The 22,330-nt window shown below is 47.0% G+C and overlaps 2 protein-coding genes across 2 annotated transcripts in view; one reads left to right on the top strand and one right to left on the bottom strand.

The window, feature by feature from the left end:
- Positions 1-3,151, top strand: part of LOC119796962 (ethanolamine kinase 1-like) — a 30,533-nt gene extending 27,382 nt beyond the window's left edge. Inside the window, exons 5-7 of the mRNA XM_038305756.1 lie at positions 1-84; positions 2,357-2,517; positions 2,823-3,151. Coding sequence (XP_038161684.1) covers positions 1-84; positions 2,357-2,517; positions 2,823-2,885 — 308 coding nt within the window. The 3' untranslated portion in view covers positions 2,886-3,151. The remainder of the gene's footprint in view (positions 85-2,356; positions 2,518-2,822) is intronic.
- A 14,502-nt stretch (positions 3,152-17,653) lies between these two features.
- LOC119796951 (collagen alpha-1(I) chain-like) lies at positions 17,654-18,456 on the bottom strand. The gene is made up of 2 exons (XM_038305738.1): positions 18,326-18,456; positions 17,654-18,134 (listed from the first exon to the last, which is right to left on the bottom strand). The coding sequence occupies exons 1-2, from the start codon at positions 18,454-18,456 to the stop codon at positions 17,654-17,656; spliced, it is 612 nt and encodes a 203-aa protein (XP_038161666.1).
- Positions 18,457-22,330: the final 3,874 nt, after the last annotated feature.

The raw sequence follows: 22,330 nt of genomic DNA, 5'->3' as shown, positions 1-22,330 counted from the left end.
GCACAGTGAAATTCATCGATTACGAGTATGCTGATTACAACTACCAGGCTTTTGATATCGGGAATCACTTCAATGAATTTGCTGGTAAGTCAGAGCAGTTTTTTCCATCCAGGTCATCAGACTCATGCGATGAGTGAAACCACTTTCCTCATTGTTTTTTTTTTTTTTATGATGCTGCCATCTTTGGAGATAAAACTGTCCAAAAATGTTAAAAAACATTGGCTTTCAGGTTGTGGCAAAATTAACATACAGAATATTGAAAGAAAAACTAATAGCAGCAGGAGTAGAAAGTAAAGCTAAAAGGAAAAATACTGATGCAATCTATGATCCTCTTTATAATCATTTAGAGTCAACAAGATTTAAAAATCATTGAAATAACAGCAGTGTTTGCTGATTTGCTAATAAGAAGTTAATAAACTTAATTAAAATATACAGCATAATAATTGTATAAAGGTAGATTTAATCACAAAGTTTTTCATACCCCTATCATATTTAGAAGAAAAGAAATTCTTAAATTTACCAACATGCTCCATTTCATGGTTTTGTTAAAGTTTTCCTGTGGTTTCATCTGAATCCTATGGAGAATGTTAGGGTGATGGCAGAGAGACCTTCCAACTCTGAAGACTTGAAGCTCATCACGGCAGAAAAACCATCAAAATACCAGTGGGAATAATCCAAAAATCTGACCTGGGCTTTCCGTGGAATGCCACTGAAGACTTTTTCATCAAAAAATAAGAGATGTAGAAATAGTTTTTGACATTTCCATTTTCATAAGAATGTATAAAAAGGATTATTGTATTTTATTTTTTTATGTGTTAAAAGATACCTTTCTTATTTCTTTTCTAATACATTGTTGGTTGAAGGACTTTTTAAAATCTAAATCTGTCAGGGGAAGGATTAAATTTAAGGAAAAATAAAAAGTTAAAGTCCCTTTAATGTGATGTCAGAGGAAGTGTCATAGTTATCACTTTTCTCTGAGGGCACAGATGAATGCAGCTCATTTCCACTGCTGATCACTGTCGGCCAGCTGAGTAAAAGCAGGCTGCTACTATTATAAAACACCAAACTTCATCTGTATTTTAATATATATCTGATCGTAAAAAAAACAAACAGACACAGGAACTAAGATAGCTTCTTCCATTTACCTTAAGACTGCAGACTAAAAAAAACTCAACTCAAATCAGCTTTTAATTCTTGTTCCTGTACAAAAACGCTAAAAGAGAGATGAATTTCTGCACTTTGAACAATAATGAACTAATTTTGTAGGCATTTACTATGTACTGAAATAAAAATAATAAGGAATAGGGATTCGAAATGCTGTAATTATGTTTTTTACTAGCAGTGGATGGAAAGATTATATGGAGTGAATTTCGTTCCAAAATTTTGGCAAAGAGCACATTTTTTTAAATTGAAATTTGAAAAAGATTACATCTAGTAATGCGACTTTGAAAAATGTATTAATTGAAAGAAGGGTTTTGAAAGAAACTCTAGAAACTATTTAGTCATATTTACTTTATGAAATCTTTTCATATTTTATTTTTTCTAATGATAATTTGATCAAAGTTCTCCTTTTCAGATTGAGTTTAATGAAATCCTTCCTTTCCCCTGGAGGGAGGAGAAAAGCTGTGTTTCTATTGGTCTGCTGGACGTTAGAAACAACACTTGTACTGGTCAATAGCGAGTGTTTGCGGTGTTGGCCTTAAGTGAAGAGAATCTCATCTGAAGAACTCTATTGTAAAAGAATGCAATCGGTTAAACTTAATCTGAAAAGCAAATAAAATAAAAAAAAACAAACAGAGAAAATGTAAATCCAAAATACAAAAAAATAATTTGAAAAAACAAAACAAAATAAAAATATATATATTAAAAAACTGTAGAAAACAGAGACCATTTCATTGATTTAGAAATTCTTCAAAGTTTAAATGCAATTTTTGTTCAAATTCCCATTTACAAATCATGTTCTTTTCTTACAACAATCACCTCCAACATTTTTGACTTTCGATGAGATCCTGCTATTTTTTTTTTTTTTTTTTTTTTTAGCTCATTTTTTTCATATTTAAGCCATGAAATCTTTGTCTCTGTTTCTCTCACAGTTGTCAAACTGGAGCTCAAAAAATGTGTGAAATGGATGGTAGCATTTTTTACTGAATCTTTGAAGAGATTGCTTGAATTTGGCAACTTCTTTGAAACCTTCTGGATAGATCATTTCCTTTATGCTGAGTTATTAAGTTAGATTTAAACCAAGATTCATATTAAATCACAGAAGTAGCAATTAGTTTGTAAATCCTCTTACGAAATAAAAAATATTCATTGACAGTAACCTACTGTGTGTGAACATGTGTGTGTCGGACTGAAGGTGTGACTGATGTGGACTACAGCCTGTATCCCAGCCAGGAGCTGCAGAGAGACTGGCTGACGGCCTATCTGCAGAGCTACAAGCACAGCACGGGCAGCAAGGTCACAGTTACAGACGCAGAAGTCACGCGGCTCTACATTCAAGTCTGCAAATTTTCACTCGTAAGTGCCTGCTCACATTCACCATGTTTTTCTTTTTTTTTTCATCGCAGTTAAGTAGATTCTTAACTCATTCAAAGCACTTTCAGAGAAGTGACAGTTCTCGAAAATCATCTTCATTTGGCCAAAAGTTTTCTTTCCCTTTCCTTCCATTTAGCCGTCAGGGTTGGGCACATTCACAAAACGATGAAAAAACACACATTATAAGATTAGAGCTTTCATTTCAGTAACATCCAGATGTGTGCAAACCTCAGAGATGACAGAGTGGCATCACCTTACCACCGCATTCTGATCATTTATATTTCCAGATGAATACACACACAGAAGAAAACCAAACCATCCTGTTTAAGCAACCGCCGCTCAAAGTTTGATGGACTCCATCCGAGTTGATTAGAAGCTACCGCAGGGAAAAAATGAAAGACGGCAACCAGAATTATTTTTCTTATAACCACAATTTTCATTCTTTGGTGGCTCAAGTGGTGCCGAGGTACCCGTCTGAACGGGCCTCTACCGCTCCATCACAATATGCAGAATTGTCCTTGCAATTTAGGGAGAGGGCAGGTTGGTGTGAACGTCCCTTGAAATAGCCCAGAAGTGATATGGAAGCATATTACTTTTTAAAATAACCCATGCTTTGGCCAAAAAAACAGAGAGGGAGAAATTAGAAGAAGGGGGGAGTTGGATGGGGCGAGAGGGGTGAAATATGTCCTGGAATGGAGTGGGAGAAGTGATAACATCTTGTTGATTGAATTCAGATTTTCTGTAACAGACTGAGGAGTTGTTGTTTTTTTTTTTTTGTGACTCTGGAGATGTGAGAGAAATCGTTGGCTGACACATAAGTAGCCAAGTTTCCAGCTTCTCTCATTTTGACGCCCTGTGTGTTAAAATCAACGATGCGGAGCATGCCGTATTAACATAACCCCAAAAAGTATGTTTCATGTTGTGTTTGGTTGATATTTGTTATTGGATGTAAAGAGACAGAAAACATTACATCTAGTGTTATTTTTTACTTTTCTTCATCTATTATTTGAATTATGAAGACTTTTTGGTAACAAATTTCAACCATGCTAGATTGTTTTGTTTAAAGATTTTTCTAAGTCAGTCATTTAAAATTGCCTAGTCTGTATTTTGAATATATATATATATATATATATATATATATGAGATTATGTGTGAGAAATTTGAATAAATTTTAAAAATGGATTCAAAGCTGGACAGGACACTTATAACTAACAATGTTTAGATAGCATGTCGCTCTAAACAAATATTGTTTTTAATCTTGATTTAAAATAATTTAAGGTTTAGGTGCATATAACAATAAAAATTAACCAAGCTCTGATATTTTTTTATACTATTTGAAAATATTTGTGCAGATTTCATATTATTGAAATGGTAAATTAACTAATTAAATATTTTTTATCACGATATTCATATGTTCTTTTTTTCTATTTAAAGCCAGGATTGTAATCATGCATGTATAGCACATCTATGAAGCAAACATTGTACTTTAAATGTTGCACATACAGGTTATAAATACACCCTTTTAGGTGCTAAAGATGAGTCTCCCAGGTTCTTAAAAGAGGTTGTAATTCTCTCTTATCATTTTCTTATCATAGTTAGAAAAAGAAAAACAAAAACGCACCAGTTTGGTGAATTGTTAAGGGCTAAAAATGGATGCTGTACCACACACAGAAAATCAAACCAAGGTTTACATTATGAAGAGTTCATTCTATATTTATTAATAATTACAAAGTGAACTTATTCTCTTTTTTAAATATATTTATCCTTCTAAAAATGACATTGTATTATTTTATCAATTTGAACTGTATTTTTTTATTATTTAATGGTTTATTTACCAGTATAATTATATATCTAATATTTTAATTGCAGGACATAGATGGATAAATAAATAAATAAACATTGAAATATCTACTTGTTTTAAGTGACATTCATGTTTACATATTTCATTACACACTTCCTCCACAACTATCTTGACCCCCTACTTGGTGTCTTGTGACCCCACTGGGGGTCTTGACCCTCACTTTGGGAACCCCTGCTGTAGAGTGCTGTGAAAAAAAAATAATAATAAAATAAATCTTGTAATCTTAACTTGTAAAAAAAAAAAAAAAAGGACAGAGTAAATGCTATAAAAATTCTATAAAAAATAATTTTTAAAAAGTACTCATTCCTCGCAGAAATTTTTAATCTCATTTTATCGCATTACAAGCAAAGAGCTAAATGGATTTTATGAAAAAGATCAAGACCAAGTAGAGGAAGTAGGGATTTTACAGTTTTGCTCTGATAACCTGAAAATATAAACTAGGAAACCCTATCAAAATTTTAATTCTTAAAAATAAATCATAGACTATGCACCATTTTGAGCCTTTTAAGCATGGGGCTCCTAAAATTGGGACCAAGAACCCCTGGAGGGGTCATGAGATAGTTTTCACAAAATGTGTACCGGTAATTTAAAAATTAGTACTATTCTTCAGATAAGGCATTAAATTGTAAATTCTCCAAAAATATAGTTACTGTAGATACATTTGGAATGAGAAATACACTTTTTAATTCCCTTTTAAAAAAATATGTATCAAACAATTTATGAAATCATGTCACTTTATATTAGTATCAATGTGGAGTAAAGTGATTAGTTGCATTTTCAGGGGGCCACTAGTCTGCTGCATTGGTATCTATGGGCTCAAATGTTTGGGAAATAAAATTGGTTGATTGATGTACCCTTATCTTTATATTTTGCAGGTTTAGGGGTGTCAAAACTTTTATTAGTTACTGCATGCAGCCAATATTTGAAAAATCTGGTAAATATCTTCAAATTATTTAATCTGAACTTTTGTTTTGTTTTTTTCTACTCTGTTTATAACAGGACTGAAAACTAATAAGTATGAATAATTACTTAAATCATTGCTTGGAATAAGAAGAGGAATCTGTATTCACTCATTAGCAAAGGATGATTTTGATGATTTGGTGAGAGAAGCTGTGTGGCCGTTTGCCAGCCGCGTAAAAAACACTGAACTGTCTCTTTCCCATCTTCAGCTCCACCTGAATGCTGCCAAGACGCAGTGGGCTCCTTGCAGATGGTTCTCTTCCTCCACAGGGATCCCCCGCGTCGCCGCAGCTAAAGCTCATGGCTATGTGATGTCGCTTTTTCCGCATGTCTTTCTCTTGCCCCCTCCCCATTGCCTCCCCACCACCGACAATCTCTGCTCAGCCTTAGATTAATGCTCCTCCTAATGAAGAGCAGTTACTAATCATAGAGGAAGCGCTCAGTCTTTTTCCCAACTAAGGATGGAGATAAGAGACGAAGATCTGCCAGGTTTGGCGGGGAAAGCCAAGGGAAACCACACAATGCTCCACAAGTATTTCATTCCACCCTTTATTTGATTATCAAATAAAAATGTGATTATATCACTGGGCCACAGAACAGAGGCCTGTCTGGATCTTATTAGGATATGCTATTAGTGGCCTTGCCATGAAGATTTACAATAAGGGTGGAGAACAACAGAAATTTATGGAGGCATGGAAGTCCGCAAGCCTAAGTGTGCAAGGTCATTAAGGAGGGAACCATTCAATACAGAGGTTTTTCATTCTGAGTGAGCGGCGTGCAGCCTGCATGCAGCGACAGCAGTTTTGGAAGCAGTTCAACCCGACAACTGGAAGTCACAAAGTGTGTTTTTACAGTCTTGCACGCTGGCATGAGAAAAATTAAACCAAACATTCACACACCCTTTACTGTAGTTCCTTAAAGTAAATTTAGTATCTCCACATTCATTTACCAGATTGACAGAGTTAAAATATGTGATGGCCTTGTGGTTAACGCATCACACTTGTGATCTGAGAAGGTTGCAAGTAGCCGGTTTGATCCCCACAGCTTGCACTATGGGTCCCTGAGCAAGACCACTGCTCTCTGGGCACCGCACATTGGCAGTCCACTGCTCCCCAAGGGGATGGGTTAAATGCAGAGGTCAAATTCTCCATGAGATTAATAAAGTCCAATATATATATAAATATATATATATATATACATATATATATATATATATATATATATATATATATATATATATATATATATATATATACATATATATATATATATATATATATATATATATATATATATATATATATATATATATATATATATATATGCTGTGGATGTAGAAGGTTTCATAAAAAGGCACAAAATATCCTCTTCATTAAAATACATAATGTTTCAAATCAAGCATAAAACCCTCGCTTGACATTTTGCCAAAAAGCTTGCCTGCGACAGCAATTCGCATGAGAGGTAAAAAGCATCAAGTCTGCTGGTTGTTGCTTTCACCTCAACGTGGCAGACCTGGATTTTACTAAGCCAGATGCAGGGCTTTTTTTTTTTTCTCTGGAACGTCGAAAAAGAGCCACCAGCAGCGTCCCTGTTGTTTCTTCAATTTATGCACAATACAAACACTTACTCCGGAAGCGCTCATTTAAAAAGGTTGTGTCTAACATCCAAGCTGACCAATAGAAAGGAATGATAACAAGGTGAACTGAAAGGATCTATTTCAAAAGAATGCAATTTGTAAAACTCCATCTGTAAAAGAAAGAGTGTGAAAAAAGACATAAAAAATCTGAAATTTGCTAAAATAATAATAATAAAAGAATAAATTATTATATAAAATCTGTAAAATAACACTTTTTCATAAAATGAAATTTAAAGAAATGAAATTGGAACTCATAAAATATGAAAAGTACATTTTAAAAAAAAAGGTTTAGTCAGGATTTGGACAGGTGTTGTTAAAAATTAAAAGCAGAGATTATTTTCCCCATTTTAAGGTAACTAAGGTAAAAAATAAAATAAAAAATTTAAATAGGTTTAAGCTGTAGTCTAGTTGTAAAAAACAAAGAACGCCGGTCATTGACCAAGGCACCTCTCAGTATAACTGCCATCACTCTCTAGACTGGGTAAGGGACAAATGCAGAGGACAAATTTCCCACTGGGATCAGCTTCAAAGCCATGGTAGACCACTTCTTTGATTTGATTTATTTTGCTTAGGCTACTTGTAGATGTAGCCAAAGCATCTACTTTTTTTTTGCTCTTTCAACCAAATGTTGAAAGAGCAATATCATTGCTATTACTGTTAATATATAGTAGAAATTGTATACATTCAGTAATAAAATGTCACAGGGGATGGTATGGGGGGATGGTCATATAAGGAGGGGGATGATTTTTAAGATTTTTTTGAGAAGGGGGATGCCATCCCCCCTCAACTCCAGTACTGGAGCACTGGATGAGCCTGTCAAGGTGGTGAGAAAATAAGAAAGTTGGTATGATATGTCTTCAAAGGAATATAAGGCCTTTTTCCACTTCCTTCATCAGTAAAAAATGTTTGTTTGGTCGGTCCAAATATAATAGCTCAAAAACCTTTTCAATTCAGTGTATTTATATAGCGGCAATTCACAACCATGTCATCTCAAGGCACTTTACAGAGACAATTCAACCAGATCTACAGTCAGATTGGTTCAAAAGAAAGCTGATTGCATCGACTCATTGACCTGAAAGCAATCCCTCACCCCAAGCATGCTTGTAGCGATAGTGGAGAGGAAAACTCCTTTTAACAGGAAAAAACTTCCAGCAGAACCAGTCTCAGTGTGACCAGCCATCTGCCGAGGCTGACTAGGGTTCAAGGAGACAGAAGCAGAGATACAAAAAGATTCAGAGATACAAAAGGCAACTGTCAACCAGCTCCACAGGTGACCCTGTCCAGGAAACACAAAGCTGGGCAGACGAGCTCCAAGCCAGCTCCCATGTAAGAGGATGAAAGAGAGCACAGGCAGATGGACTACACTAAAAAACAAGCCAAGCTCCAACATCTATAAACAAAGGTGTTGATTGCAGCAGCAAAGCTATCTCTCTCCAGGATAATGTCTGAGCCAGACAAGAACAGACCAGATGAAGCTACTATGATGAGAAAAAGCAGAGAGAGAAAATATTAGAGATTGAACTAACAAAGTACTGCAGAATGATGAAAAGGGCTCTGTATGTCCTCCAGCAGTCTGAGCCTATAGAACCATAACTATATATATAAGTGAGGATAACCTGAGCCAATCTAAGTACCGGTATAAGCTTTATCATAAAGGAAAGTTCAAAGCCTACCCTTAAAAGAAGACAGCCTGTGTCACCAACTGTGGACTTAGAAAATTTTCTGTGATGGACCCCTGGTGAGGCTGTGGACTTAGAAAATTTTTAGTGATGGACCTCTGGTATAGCGGTGGGACTTAGAAAAATTTCAGTGATGGACCCCTGGTACAACTGTGGACTTAGAAAAATTTCAGTGATGGACCCCTGGTGAGGCTGTGGACTTAGAAAATTTTTAGTGATGGACCTCTGGTATAGCGGTGGGACTTAGAAAAATTTCAGTGATGGACCCCTGGTACAACTGTGGACTTAGAAAAATTTCAGTGATGGACCCCTGGTGCAGCAGTGGGACTTAGAAAAATTTCAGTGCTGGGCAGCTCCATGGGCCTTGGAGCCCACAGAACCGCCCCTGGCCGGCCCGGGAGAGGCTCTGGCCGGCCTGACCGACAGCCCCAGGCCCCCTCTCGGCCTGGAGCTCTGGACTTTGTCATTTTTTAAGAGTTTTGGACCCCTGGTACAACTGTGGACTTAGAAAATTTTTAGTGATGGACCTCTGGTACAGCGGTGGGACTTAGAAAAATTTCAGTGATGGACCCCTGGTGCAGCAGTGGGACTTAGAAAAATTTCAGTGCTGGGCAGCTCCATGGGCCTTGGAGCCCACAGAACCGCCCCTGGCCGGCCCGGGAGAGGCTCTGGCCGGCCTGACCGACAGCCCCAGGCCCCCTCTCGGCCTGGAGCTCTGGACTTTGTCATTTTTTTAAGAGTTTTGGACCCCTGGTACAGCGGTGGGACTTAGAAAAAAAAAAATATGTGCTGGACGGCTCCATGGGCCTCGGGGCCCACAGAACCGCCCAGGGCCCGGGCCCCGGGGAGGGGCCCTGGCCCCCTTTAACCGAAGGGCCCCAAAGGCCCCCTCTCCCCTGGACTCGGGAACTTTGTCATTTTTTTAAAAAGATTTTGGGGGGCCCCCTTTGTACAGCGGGGGACTTAAAAAAAAAAAAATATGGCTGGAACGGCTCCAGGGGCCTCGGGGGCCCACAGAACCCCCCCGGCCCGGGCCCCGGGGAAAAGGCCCGGCCCGGCCTGACCGAACGCCCCAGGCCCCCCCCCCGGCCGGGAGCTCTGGATTTTTGTCAAATTCCAGAGTTCGGGAAACCCCGGTAGGGGAAAAGGGCCCCCCCCAGCGGGGAAAGGGAGGGAGGCCCCGTGGGTTGGGGCCGAAAAAAACCCTTGGGATCGAGGGTTTGACTTTCAATACGATGGGCCAAGCGTTTAAAGGCGGCTCCTCTTTACGAAACCCAAACCCAGAAACCCCAGGTGTCTGAAAGGGTAAATTTAGCACCACGTTCTCCAAAAACATCGATGCAGATGGGGGAGGGGTGACCACCCGCCCGGGCCCAAAACGCCCCCCACCCCGGGACGAGCGCTCCCCCTCCCCGGGCCCGGGGGCCGGGATTTTCAGAGCCCAAACCGAAGCGATGCGCGGGGCGGAAAACAAAACTTCAAAGGGGGGATTCGATTTAGGGGCCCTTTCATCATAATCCCCCAAAGGGTGGAGTTTCGCCCCATTGGCTCCCACCCAAAAGGCACATACCCCAAAATTCTAAACCTCCGGTTCCTCCCGTCCCTGAGCAGGATTACTTTTTGCAACAACACATTACAGTGGGGTTAAAACAAAAACCTGTCTCACGACGGCCAAAAACCCAGCTCCCCGTTCCCTATTAGGGGTGAACAATAAAAAACGTTTGGGTAAAATTTCGGGCTTCAACAATAAATGGGAAAAGACCGACATCAAAGGATAAAAAAGCGAGGGCCCCGCTATGAAACGCTTGGCCGCCACAAGCCATTTACCCCCTGTGGAAATTTTTCTGAAACCTCCTGCTTAAAACCCAAAAAGTCAAAAGGGATGTGGGGCCCCCCCCCGCTTTCACGGCCCTGTATTCATACTGAAAAAACAAGATCAAGCGAGCTTTTTCCCCCCTTCTGCTCCACGGGAGGTTTCTTTTCCTCCCTGACCCTCCCCTTAAACCCGCGAAACCGGGGAAAACGGGTTTAAACCCCCCCCAGCAAACTCCCCCCCCCTCCACTGTCCCCGGAGGGGGTCGCCCCCTTTCCCGGGCGGGGGGCGCTTGACGCCAGAACCGAAGCCCGCTGGGGCTCCCCCTTTCCCCCCCTAAACCCCGGTAAGTAAAAAAAACATAAGAGAAAGGGGAAATTTTCCCGGGCCGAGGGCCTCCCCATTTTTTTTCAAAACCACCCTCAGTCTTTTCACGGGTCCCCAGACAAAGCCCAAGCTCAACAGGGTCTTTTTTTCCCCCTAAATTTTTTCTCCCAAGCCCTTCCCTTGGTTTGTGTTTCGCGGGAGGGGGGTTTAGGACAGTGGAAATCTCTTTTCATCCTTTTCAGGTGCGGGGCACAAATTTAAAATTTAACGGGGCTTTTTGGCAAACGGGGCGGGTTCAAGACCCGTTTCCCCTTATTATATGTCCCAAAGTGGCCATGGGGAAGGCTAGCATATTTGTTTGTAATCTTTCACGAAAAAACCCACTGACCCGGGGCAATTCCAGGTCCACCGCACCCCGGGGGGATGCACGCAACCCTACTGTGTGGCTTACCAAAAGTCCCGGCACATCGAGTAAAGTACAACAGGCTCTCCGGCTCACCAACGAGCAAACCCCTTCTCCCCCCCCGGGTATTCCCCCCCTTTCTGTCAACAAATTGCGTTGTTGAAATGTGGGGGCCCACTTTCCCCAAACCCCAAATGGGGAAAACCCATGACCTTCACACAACCCCCCCCCCGCCCTTTCTGTGCAATCTGTCTGCCACGGGTTTGGGTATGACCACTTTTCCGATGCAGCCCCCGATTTAAACTGCCCGCCACCCAAACCTCATAACAATAGTCACATCTAGAACCAGAACCATTTTTCCCCCTTTTTGCAGACAGGGGGGATTTCGGAGGAGCCCCTAGCGTCTTCCATTTGGGAAAACTCCCTACTCCGCCCAGCCCAGAAACGCTTTTCCTCTTTTGGTTAAAAATCACACACCTTTGTTATGCCCCCTTTAACCCTTTGCTCCGTTTTACGAAAGGCCGCACTGTCCCAAATATGCAAACCCCACGTTTCCAAACCCCGGGCCTGGCAGGGGCTGAAAGGCTGCCCCCCCCCTTTTGTCCTTTCCCCAGCCAGGAACTCCCTGGTGGGGTAAAAACCCCCCCGCCCTCTTGGGGGCCCATCCCGAAATTTCCAGTGTCTCTCCCTAAACCCGACAGCCCGGGGGGCCCACAAGCCAGAGATTACTAAAACATGTCACCTCTGAACTGGTCTGAAACCCAAAACCCCTGGCCCCCGCACGCCCGCCCCGCGGCCAAGCTCTCCCAACCGCGCCCCCCACGGGGAAAAACTGGGGGACTTCCTGCATCCCCCCGGACGGGTTCCCAGTGCCCATTAGGGGCACCCTGCCCGGGATCTCCCCCCCGGGCCCTTTGCCCCAAAACCCCCTTCCATCCGACTGTTTGGAAAACAGGGGCGAATTTGTTGGGGGTTTACGGGGCCCAAATAGCCCGGGCGATTTGGACTTTCCGGAAATTTCGCCGAAACCCTGATCGAGGGAATGATTTTTTTAAAGCCTGAACACCCCCAGTCCGCCCGTGGGGCTCCGTAATTTCAATGGGGCCCATTGCTTGTGGTTTGGTGGCAAATTCACCCAAATTGCTTCCCCCCGCTTTCCAATCACCCCCATCAAGCTGGGCTAGCCCGGGTTGCTTGCACTCCACCTAGATCGGCCTGGTAAATGCGCCCCGGAATGGAAAAATATTTAAAAATCCTCAACCTTTGTGAGGGCTTCAAATGGGCCTTCGAAATTCTTTCAACCAGTCTGGACCGTGGGAATTTAAATTCCGGGAGTTAAAATTTCCCGGTCCCAAGGGCCTCCTGGCCCTCCCCAAAAAAACGAACTGATTCACCGGGGGGGTAATCATGGGGATCGGGGTTCCCCACCCCAAACCCCTTTCTTCACGGGCCTTTCCCCCAGGGCCCTTCTCCATTTTAAGAACCCGTGGCATTTCCCTTTGGGCTGAACCCTAAGCCCATTCACTGGGCAGAATCTCTCCAGGGTTTTCCCGGGTTACCCCCCCAAATTCCCTCCGTCAAACTCACCCCCAAAAAACCCAAAATTTCACCCAGAAAAAGGCCACGGGGCGATCGTCCATCCCCCCACCCGTACCCCCAAGGACCTGGCCGTTTCAAAGAGTTTGGATAAGGGGATCCATAAAAAATTTTAAAAGAGCAGGGGGGACATTGGGTCCCCTTTCCCCTTAAACCCTCCAACATTCATGTGAATTGGACGAAAAGGCCGCTTACGCACCTCACCCTATTGCCCGCATCCACATATGATTTTTCCTTTGAAAAGTAAATAACGTGTTTGGTCTACTCCCTTTTTAAACCCAGAGCACACAGGATTTTGCTCATGGCCTAGGGTAAAAACCCTTTTCGCAAAGTCAATAAACCCAAAACTGCCAGGGGGGTGCCCGGCCCCCCTCGAGTGCCGATGAAACTGGGATAAGATCAAAAAAGGTTCTCCCGCGAAACCCCCTCGAACCGGCCAAAAAACCCGCGTTCCCGGGGGATTCAAGGGACAGGCTGGGTTTACCCCTTCATCGGCCATAAACCTCAGCGAACAGCCGCAAAACCGGGGAATCCGTTTAGGACAGGGCGCCAGTCGTTAAACGTCCTGCGACGCATCGGTAGCCCCTTTGGGCAAAAAGGGCGTTCGACACTCCTTAAAGGGCCCCCGGGGGAAAAAATGACTCCCACGGGATCAACCCCCTCGTGTACACCCCGGCCTATTTGGGCCACAACCCCAGGGTCCCAGTCCAGCAGTGCCTTCTTGCGATCCAATCGGGGCCGGGGGGCCTTCCCCATTATCCTTTTTTGGGTTGGGTTTTTTCCCCATCCCCCTCCCGCCAGTAAAAGGATTATAAACTCCAAATTAATCGGGGGCTAAAACCAGTAGGGAACCCCCCAAAGCCCGGGGAACTCCCCTACCGCCCCTCCCATTTCCCCCAAAACCCTTTTTCGTAACCTTGGGTCTAAACCGGCAGGGTACATTCCCTGCCCTTTTGGGGACCATCGGGGGGATGGGGGCCCGCGGGGCAGCTTGTTTCCCTTTCGAGTCCCCAGTATTGGGGCCCCTCGGTTAATCCCCTTTTCCCGCTGGCAAGCCGCCTTAAACCCACCCATTCCGGGGGTTGACCCCCCTTCCCCACGCGGTCACTGGGCCCTTTTCAATTTTCCCTTTCCCTCAACTTGGAGAATTTTTTTCCAACGGCAGGGGTCTGGGTCAGTAAAAGGTTTCCCTATCAACGCCCCCTAACCAAAGCAGGGAGGGCCCTCACCCCCTTGCCATTTCCCCTTTCACCCCCCCGGGCCCAACGTTTTCCCGGATCCTGGCAGCTCCCCAGGGTTTGGGGTGAATATCCCAAAGACGGGGCAGCCAACGGTTTCCCGGCTCAGTTTACCCTTGATCATCATTTCCTTTTTGGTCCTATTTGGGGGCCATACTTTTTCGGTTTCGCCAAGACCTCTTTTTGCTCCTCACCTGTTTCGGCCCGGGGTCCTTTTTACCTTTCCCCCAATTTCCCCCGCTATAATTGGGTAGGGTTGGTAAACCAAAATCCCCGGGTGTTTCTTGGATAGACGGATGAGCTCCCCCACCTCGTCAACACTCCAGAGTTTTCGTCGCCTTGATCTCTCCTCCCTTTGGGCCCCTTTTTCTCTTGCCCGCCTGACCTCATTCCACCCCGCTGCATGGGCATGTCGCTTTTTTGGGGGGGAACCAACCCAGGCTTTGGGGAATGGGGCCCTTGGGAAAACCATCACCCGGGAACTCCCGAGCCCTATCCCCCCCACCCCCGCCATGCCCCCACCCCAAAAAGGGAAAAGAAAATGAGAGGGAGTGTTTTGCTGGTGTGCTTCTCCCACCCCTTAGGGCCACACGAACATAGAAATTGACCCCCCCAAAATCCCCGGGCCCTCGAAAAAAAGGGGGTTTTACCAAGCGCGACCACCCCACCCCCCCAGCACACCACCAACGGGCAGTCTGCGCCAGGCCCTGGGCAAGGGGATCCTTATTTCCCTGTGGGATTTGGAGGCTTTAATGTTCCCCAGGGGGGTTTCCCGGGGAGGGGCCAAAAACAACAAAAACCCTTGGAGATTGTTCGGGGCTATGACGACCTCTTCGGGCTGTGGCGCTAGCACAACTCCCCTCTGGCTCTCCCCTTTCCCTAAAGAGTCAGAGACAGTCTTTAATTCAGCTCCACTGGGGGCCCTTTCCAGTAGACTGACTAGGTGAGATCCCCCGGGCTTTTCCGGCTAAAACCATCATCCTCCTGGACTTGCTTTCCAACGATAGGGACTTTCGTTTTTGAAAAAGAATCTCGTATTAGGGCTCGTGCCGTCGCCACCGGCGTTTTTGGGATCCCAGCCTTTCACCCCAGTGGGGGTGAACCCACCGCCCAATAGGGAGGTTTGGGTTTGGGATTTTTTTTTTTACAAAAGTGGGCCAACCCCAAACACGCTGGAGAACAATTCGCTCTCCCCAGTAACAACCCCCTTTTTCTAGACACCGGAACCCCTTTTGATAAAGCCCAAAAGGGGTTTTCCCCGGCCCCTTACATTCGCATAAAAAATATCAAAATTGGGAAATTTTTTACCTGGGTCCGGGGCATAGCCGGTCCCAAAATGGGGCCCCCCTTTGGGGAAGCAGGCTTTGCCCGGGGACTTTTCCCTTACCAGCGGGACCACTTGGAGGGCTGCATTCAACAAATGCTCCCCGGGGGTTTTTTTTGGGGGGAGACCCACCCCCACCCCGTCTACCCCTGTTTTATGAAACCGGGGGCCCTCGCCCCGGGCCCCCCAAAGTTCGGTTTTCCTTGCCCTTTTCCCCCCTCCCTCGGGGGCGGGATCTTTTGCCAAAGGGCCCCCTCCCGCATAGTTACTCCCGCCGTTTACCCCCCGCTTCATTGAATTTTTTTCACTTTGACATTCAAGCACGGGGGAAAATCACATCCCGTCAACAAACCCCCCCGGGCCCTTTTTCCCATCTTTGTTTTAATTAAACAGTCCCATTCCCCCGGCCGAAACCCGTTCCAAGTCAGCTGCTAGGCGCCACCGAGGCCACCCGCCCGGGGCCCCCGGCGCCGAACGGGTCCCGGAGAGCACCGGAGCTGGGAGATCCGCGGAAAAAGGGGGGGCCCCCCCGCGTCCAGAGGGCCCCCCGCCGCCTACCGCCCACCGCAAACCCCCCCACCGGCCCGCCTTCCCACCCGGGGGGCGGACACCGCCCCCCGAAAACCCGGGGCCCCCCCCCCACCCCGGGGGCGCAGCGGCACAAAAACCCCCCGCCAGGCTGGGCCCCCCCCACCGGGGTTCCGGGGGCGGAGAGAGAGGGGAACGGGGCGCCCGCTCCCCCCCCCCCCCGTCCCCCGGCCCAGCCCCGCTTCGCACCCCAGCCCGACCGACCCGCCCTTAGAGCCCCAAACTTTACCCAAGTTACAGAACTGACTTTGCCGACCCCCCTTAACCCCCTTTTTTCCCAACATGCCAGAGGCTTTCACCTTGGAAAACCTGGCGGATATGGGGGAAAACCCCGGCCGAGATTTACAAAACCTTTTCCCCCGGGTTTTCAAAGGGGCCCCGAGAAGGGTCAACCTAAAAGCCGCCAAAACCCCGACGCTTTCCCGGGGGCGGGCCCCCCCTCTCGGGCGAACCCATTTCCCGGGGGCCCCCGCCTTTCAAAAAAAGAAAAAAGGAAATCCCCCCGGGTTCCCGCCAGCTTCTCCAGGTTTTTTTTGCGTTACCCCCGCACTTTTGGGGCCTCCCGGGGGCGCCGATCTCCCCCCACTCCAGGTTTCGGGGATCCCGAACCCCAAACCCCCCCTTTTGAAACGGCCCGGGGGGGACGTAGGCCCCCCGCCCCGCCCCTTCCCAACCCGGGGTTTCCGCCACCCCCTCCCTTAGGGCCCGACTTTACCCCTGTTCAACGGGGTGTTTCCCCATTGGGAAACCCCTTTTCCACTTTGGCCTTCAAAATTCTCGTTTGAATATTTGCCCACTACCACCAAATCTGCACCCGCGGCGGCTCCACCCGGGCCCGGGGCCCCCGGGCTTCCGTGCCACCCCAGTGTCAGTCCTACTCACCGCGGCCTGGGCCCCCGCGGGTCTTGTTCCGGCGGCCCGGGGCCGGGTATGGGCCCGACGCTCCAGGGGCCATCCCAAATTTATTTAAGGGGTAGTTGATTCGGCAGGTTTAGTTGTTACACACTCCTTAGGATTCCCCACTTCCATCGGCCCCCCGTCCTGCGTCTATATCAACCAACAAAATTTTCGGGGTCCCGATGAGCCCTTTGGCAAACGGGCGGGCCCTTTAACCCGGGGTTCGGTTTTATCCCGCCAGCGGGCCGTTCTGCTTACCAAAAATCCCACCCGGGCCCCGGCCCCGCCCTCCACCGCCCGGGTCCAACCCAAACAACCCGGGGTTCTTACCCATTTAAAGTTTTGGGGAATAGGTTTTTAATCGTTTTTGGCCCCCCAAAAACCTCCAAATCATTCGCTTTTCCAGATAAAACTGGGGAGAAAACAGCCCCAGCTATCCTGAGGGAAACTTCGGGCTTAAACCAGCTACAGATGGTTCGAAAATTTTTCCTTTTGCCCCTAAACCCCCAAAGGGTCGGACCCCACCGATTTGCAAAGGCAACCAAAACTTTTGGGGTTTTCCCCCAGGAAATTTCCCCCGGCTTTTTGCGCTGCCCAAGGGATAGTTCACCCTCTTTCGGTTTCCCATCACACACGCTCATGCTCCACCCTCCCCGACGGAGCGGGCGAGAGGGGGCCCGGGGGTTTCCCCCGGGGCCCAAGGGGGGGCCCCCCGGATCCCACCCCCACCGGGGGCCCCCGGCCCTCACTTTCAATTTCGCCACGGTTTAGTTCAGCCCTCTGACTCGCGTGCGTGTTAGACTCCTTGGTCCCCCGGTTTTAAAGGGCGGGTCCGGGGGGGTAGCCGACAAACGCCGCTGCCCTTTTCGCCGTGGAGGGTGTCCGGTCCCCCCCCCTGGGGGCCGCGCGGTCGGGGCGCACAAGGGGGCCCCGTTTCTCCCCCCGACAGCCCCGGCCCGGGGGCGAGGGGGCCCCGTCCCTCCCCCGGGGGAGGAAAGGGGGCAGTGAGCACATTGTTCCACGGCCCCCGGGAAAACGACGGGGGGTTTTCCACGATGGGTCCTGTAAAAGGGCCCCGGGGGCCGGGGGCCGCCAGCCACCTTCCCCCCAAGCCCTTCCCGGTCGATCCAAGCCGGTCGCCCGTCCCCACCGCCTCGGGGGGAAAAAAAGCCCCGGCGGGGGCCCGGCGCGCCCGGGGAGAGGTCCCCCCCGAGGGGGTCCTCCCGCACCGTGCGGCCGACCCTGGCCCGCCGGGGTTTAATTCCCCCCCCGGGAGACTGCGCACCCCAACCCCGGGTTTTCCTCTTTTAAAGTTTTTCCCCCCCCCTCTTGGAAAATCTCTCTTCAAATTTTTTTTCAACTTCCCCTTTCGGTACTTTTCGACTATCGGTTTTCGTTTCCGGTATTTAGCCTTAGATGGGGTTTTACCACCCCCCCTTTGGGGTGAAATTTCCCAAAAAACCCCCACCCGAGAAGACCGAGCCCCGGGGCGAAGGGGGCCGTTACCCCCCGGGCCCCCACACCGTCCACGGGCTGACCCGGGTCAAGGGGCTCAGGGCCCCCCAGCGACACCGGGCAAAGCGGTCCTGTACGCCACATTTCCCACGCCCGCCGTTTGGACGGGGATTCGGCCTGGGGTCTTCCCCCTTTCCCTCGCCGCTACGAGGGGGAAACCCCCGGTTAGTTTCTTTTCCCCCCCGCTTAGTAAATTCAAATTCACGGGTTTCTCGTCTGATCGGGGGTCGCAGTCGAATGGGCGGGGGGTCCGTCGCCGGCCCCGGCCCCCTTGCGGAGGTCGCCACGCCCCGCCGGGGCCCCCCCCATGTGCTGGCCCGTAGGGGGGGGCACTCCCACGGAGGCTCACGGCAGCCCCGGGGAAAAAGGCCCACCGGGGGTTTCCCCCCCCCCCGGCGACGGGGGAGGCCGTCCCGGAGGGCCCCGGGCCCCCCGCGCCCCTTTGTCCTCCCCCCGGCCACCCCGGCGCTTTCCCCCCCTAGGACTGGGCCCCCCTCCCCCCGAGAAAGACACCTAACCCCGCCCCGGGACGCCGGGGGCGGGCAGCACGGGGAGACAGGGGCCCACCGGGAGCCGCGCCCCCCCCAAAAAAATTTAAAAAGGGGAGAGGGGCCCCCTCGAAAGGAGAACCCGGCCCCCCCCCCCCCCGGGCCCTTTGAACCGGGTCGGGGAGGGTGGAAAGGGAAACCTGATAAATTCACAACCATTCATCCCCAAGGCACTTTACAGAGACAATTTAAAACCCGATCTAAAATCAAAATTGGTTCCCAAAAAAAAGCTGATTGCAAACGCTCATTGGGGCCTGAAAGCAATCCCCACCCCAAGCAGCTTTTAGCGATAAATGGAAAAGGAAAACCCCTTTTAAAAAAGGAAAAAAAACCCCCTTTCCCCCGAACCAAATCTCAGTGTGACCACCATCTCCGAGGCTGACTAGGGGTTTAAGGAGACAAACAAGATACAAAAAGATTCCAAGGGGATACAAAAGGGGAACTGCAACCCCGCTCCACAGGGGACCCTGTCCAGGGGAAAAACAAAGCTGGGGAGAAAAGAGCTCCCAAAACCAGCTCCCCTGTAAGGGAAAGGGGAAAAGAGAGGGACAGGCAGATGGAAATAAAACTAAAAAACAAGCCAAGCTCCAACAAACTATAAACAAAAAGGGGTTGATTGCAGCAGCAAAGCATCTCTCTCCGGGGATAAATGTCTGAAACCAGACAAGAACAGACCAGAAGGGGAAAAACAAAACCGGGTGAGAAAAAGCAGAGAGAGAAAAAAATTAGAGATTGAAAAACTAACAAAGTACTTTCAGGAAAATTTAAAGAAAAGGGCTCTTTTAAAGTTCCCCACCCGCAGTTTTGAGCCCTAAGAACCCTAACATATATATAAAGTGAGGAATAAACCCCAGCCAATCTAAATACCGGGGATAAACTTTAAACATAAAGGAAAGTTTTTTAAAAACCCCACCCTTAAAAAAAAGACAGGGTTCGCCTCCTACGGGGCTAAAACTTGGGAGTTTCGTTTTCCCCCGGAAGGAAACCCGTTAAACTAAAAGATCCTTTCCTTTCCCAAATTTTACTTTTAGAAATTTTTAGGAAAACCCCTAAACCTGCCCTATTGAGAAACAAAGTGCCTGTTAAAGGGAAAATAAGGAAATTCATATCTCTAATATAAAATTTGGGGCCCTTGGGGCCCTTTTAAAAAGGGTTTTAAAAAGTGAGAAAAGGGAAGGGGAAATTTTAAAAACTAAACCTTTATTTAACAGGGAAACCAATTTAAGAAAGCCCCCGGATAGGTAGATATGATCCTCGTTTTTTAATTTTTCAATTCCCCGGAAAATCTTTGCTGCAGCCTTTTTGGGCACTCCGAAAGGGATTTATCCAAAAAGTTTGTGGACTTCCTGATATAAAGAATTTCAAAAATTTCCCGCCCCTTTGGGCAGTTAAAATTAAAAGGGAAAAATTTGCACTGGGTCCCGTGGGTACCTTCCCCCAGAAAAAACCCTTTTGGTCACTTAAAGAACCCAACGAAAAACCCGCCAACAAATAAATTTTTAAAAACCCAACCCATTTGGTTTTTGGGCCCCCCCAAATAAAAAAAGGGCTTCTTTTCCTATGCAAACAACGTAAACAAAAGCCACACTAAAAACAAACAGGGGCAAAGGGACCAATTCAAATTAGTTATTGAGGGGCCCGGAAAAAGTCATAAATGACTTTTCCCCAAAAAGCTGTTTGTAGGATGGAAAATGAGCTTTTAAAAAAAAAAAAAAAAAACGACCGAAACCCCTTTTTTAAAAAGTCTCACATTTGGGGGGAAATTTGGTTTTACACAAAACCCTTTAGGAAATTTATAAAACTAAGGCTACAAATGATCTTAGTTTTGTGTGTTTGCAAACCCCCCCGGGGAAAATGTTCCGTTCTTATGGGATTTTTTTAAATTTACCTTTTTAAAAATCAATTTACCCCTTTGGGTTTATTGTTTTTACACCAAATGCTAACCCGATTTTTAGATCGTTTCCCTTTCCCCACAGAAAAAAAACAAAATTAAAGAAAGATCACTTTTTAAAGAAACCTACTTTGAAGTAAAATCTGGAAATTTGGGGGGACAGTGGCCTTAAAGGGGCTTTAAAAAAAAAACAGATATTTTTTTTTTTTTTTGAATGGAAAGAAACACCAATAAATGATGACTTTTTTCCAAAATTGACAAATTAAATGAAAATATTCGTTTTTTTTCAGGGCCGATTTATTTCCCCCCCCCCTTCCACCAGGCATTCCCCAAATTCCTTTTGGGGTTTTCTGGGAAGGCCAAAACCCCTTGTTCCTTTTTCCCTTCCCAATTAATCCTAAATTTTAAAACCTTTTTTTCTTCAAAAAAGGGGTTTTTTCACATTGCAAATTTTCTTAACCTGGGAAAGGGGGCCTTTGGGGGAAGGGAAGGGTTTTCCCGGGGGGAGGGGGGGTTCCCTTTTTCCCTTTTGGGGGGTTAAAACCAGTGGGTTTAGTGGGGGGGGGGTTTCAACTGGGGGGGGGGTGAATGATATCCCCTTGTTTAATTATTTTAAATTAGAAGGATCTTCCCCCCCCTTCCCCCCCCCCCCTTAAACCCCTTTGTCTGTCTTTGTAAGTGCAGAAAGATTTCCGCATCCCCTTTTCTTTGTCGCCCCCTCTCAGCAGACAAAATGTTTTTCTTTGGGGGAAAATTCTGCTTCTCCTCACTGTTGCGCCCCACATCAAAAAGGGGTGAAAAACCAAAGCTATCATTAAAAACTTTAAAAGGATGGGCCAAACCTAATTTCCTTTTTTTTTTAAATTTTTCAACAGCATGCAAATTTGGGCCCATTTTTTCTTAAAAAGACCCCCAGGGGGACCCTTCCTCATCACCGGCAAGCAACAGTAAAGTTCAAGAGGCACAATTTCTTCCTTCCCCCCTACCCTTTTTTCCCCAAAAATAACGTCTCCCCTTTTTCCCTTTGGGGCCCCACACCAACAACATTTGTGAGGGGGATCCTAATTTACAAATTTACACACGGCACCCCACCCCCCATGTGTGGCCCTTTCTCTGCCCCCCCGGACAGCAAAAGGGCCCCCCCCAACATATTTCGATGTGGGGCCCCGGGAAAGGGAAAAAAAGGGTCCAGAGGGATCTGGGGGCCAAAAGGGGCCCCTATTGTTTTTAAAACTGTCGACCCCGCCCCTTTCTATAGGGCCCTTTCATAAACCGTCTGTTACTTTAAGCCAAACCGGCTTTAAGTTTGTTTTTTTAAAATGCTGCAGAAGGTTGGGGTTACCCTTTTTTTCAAACCCGGGGGGGGTTTTAAAATTTGAAAAGAAACTCAGAGGAGCAACAGTAACTGCAGGGGAAAAGGCAAACTTTGAAAGGCAGCCAATACTTTCCCAACCTATGTTCCCCTCCCCGAAAGGTACCTCATAAATGTTTTTAAACTTTTTTCCTACCCACCTCCTAA

The sequence above is a fragment of the Cyprinodon tularosa genome, unplaced genomic scaffold (genome assembly GCF_016077235.1).
Source record: "Cyprinodon tularosa strain WSP-4 unplaced genomic scaffold, ASM1607723v1 ctg563, whole genome shotgun sequence".
NCBI classification, from domain to species: Eukaryota; Metazoa; Chordata; class Actinopteri; order Cyprinodontiformes; family Cyprinodontidae; genus Cyprinodon; species Cyprinodon tularosa.
The sequence above is the reverse complement of the archived record's forward strand: the minus strand, read 5'-3'. Positions and strand labels throughout refer to the sequence as shown.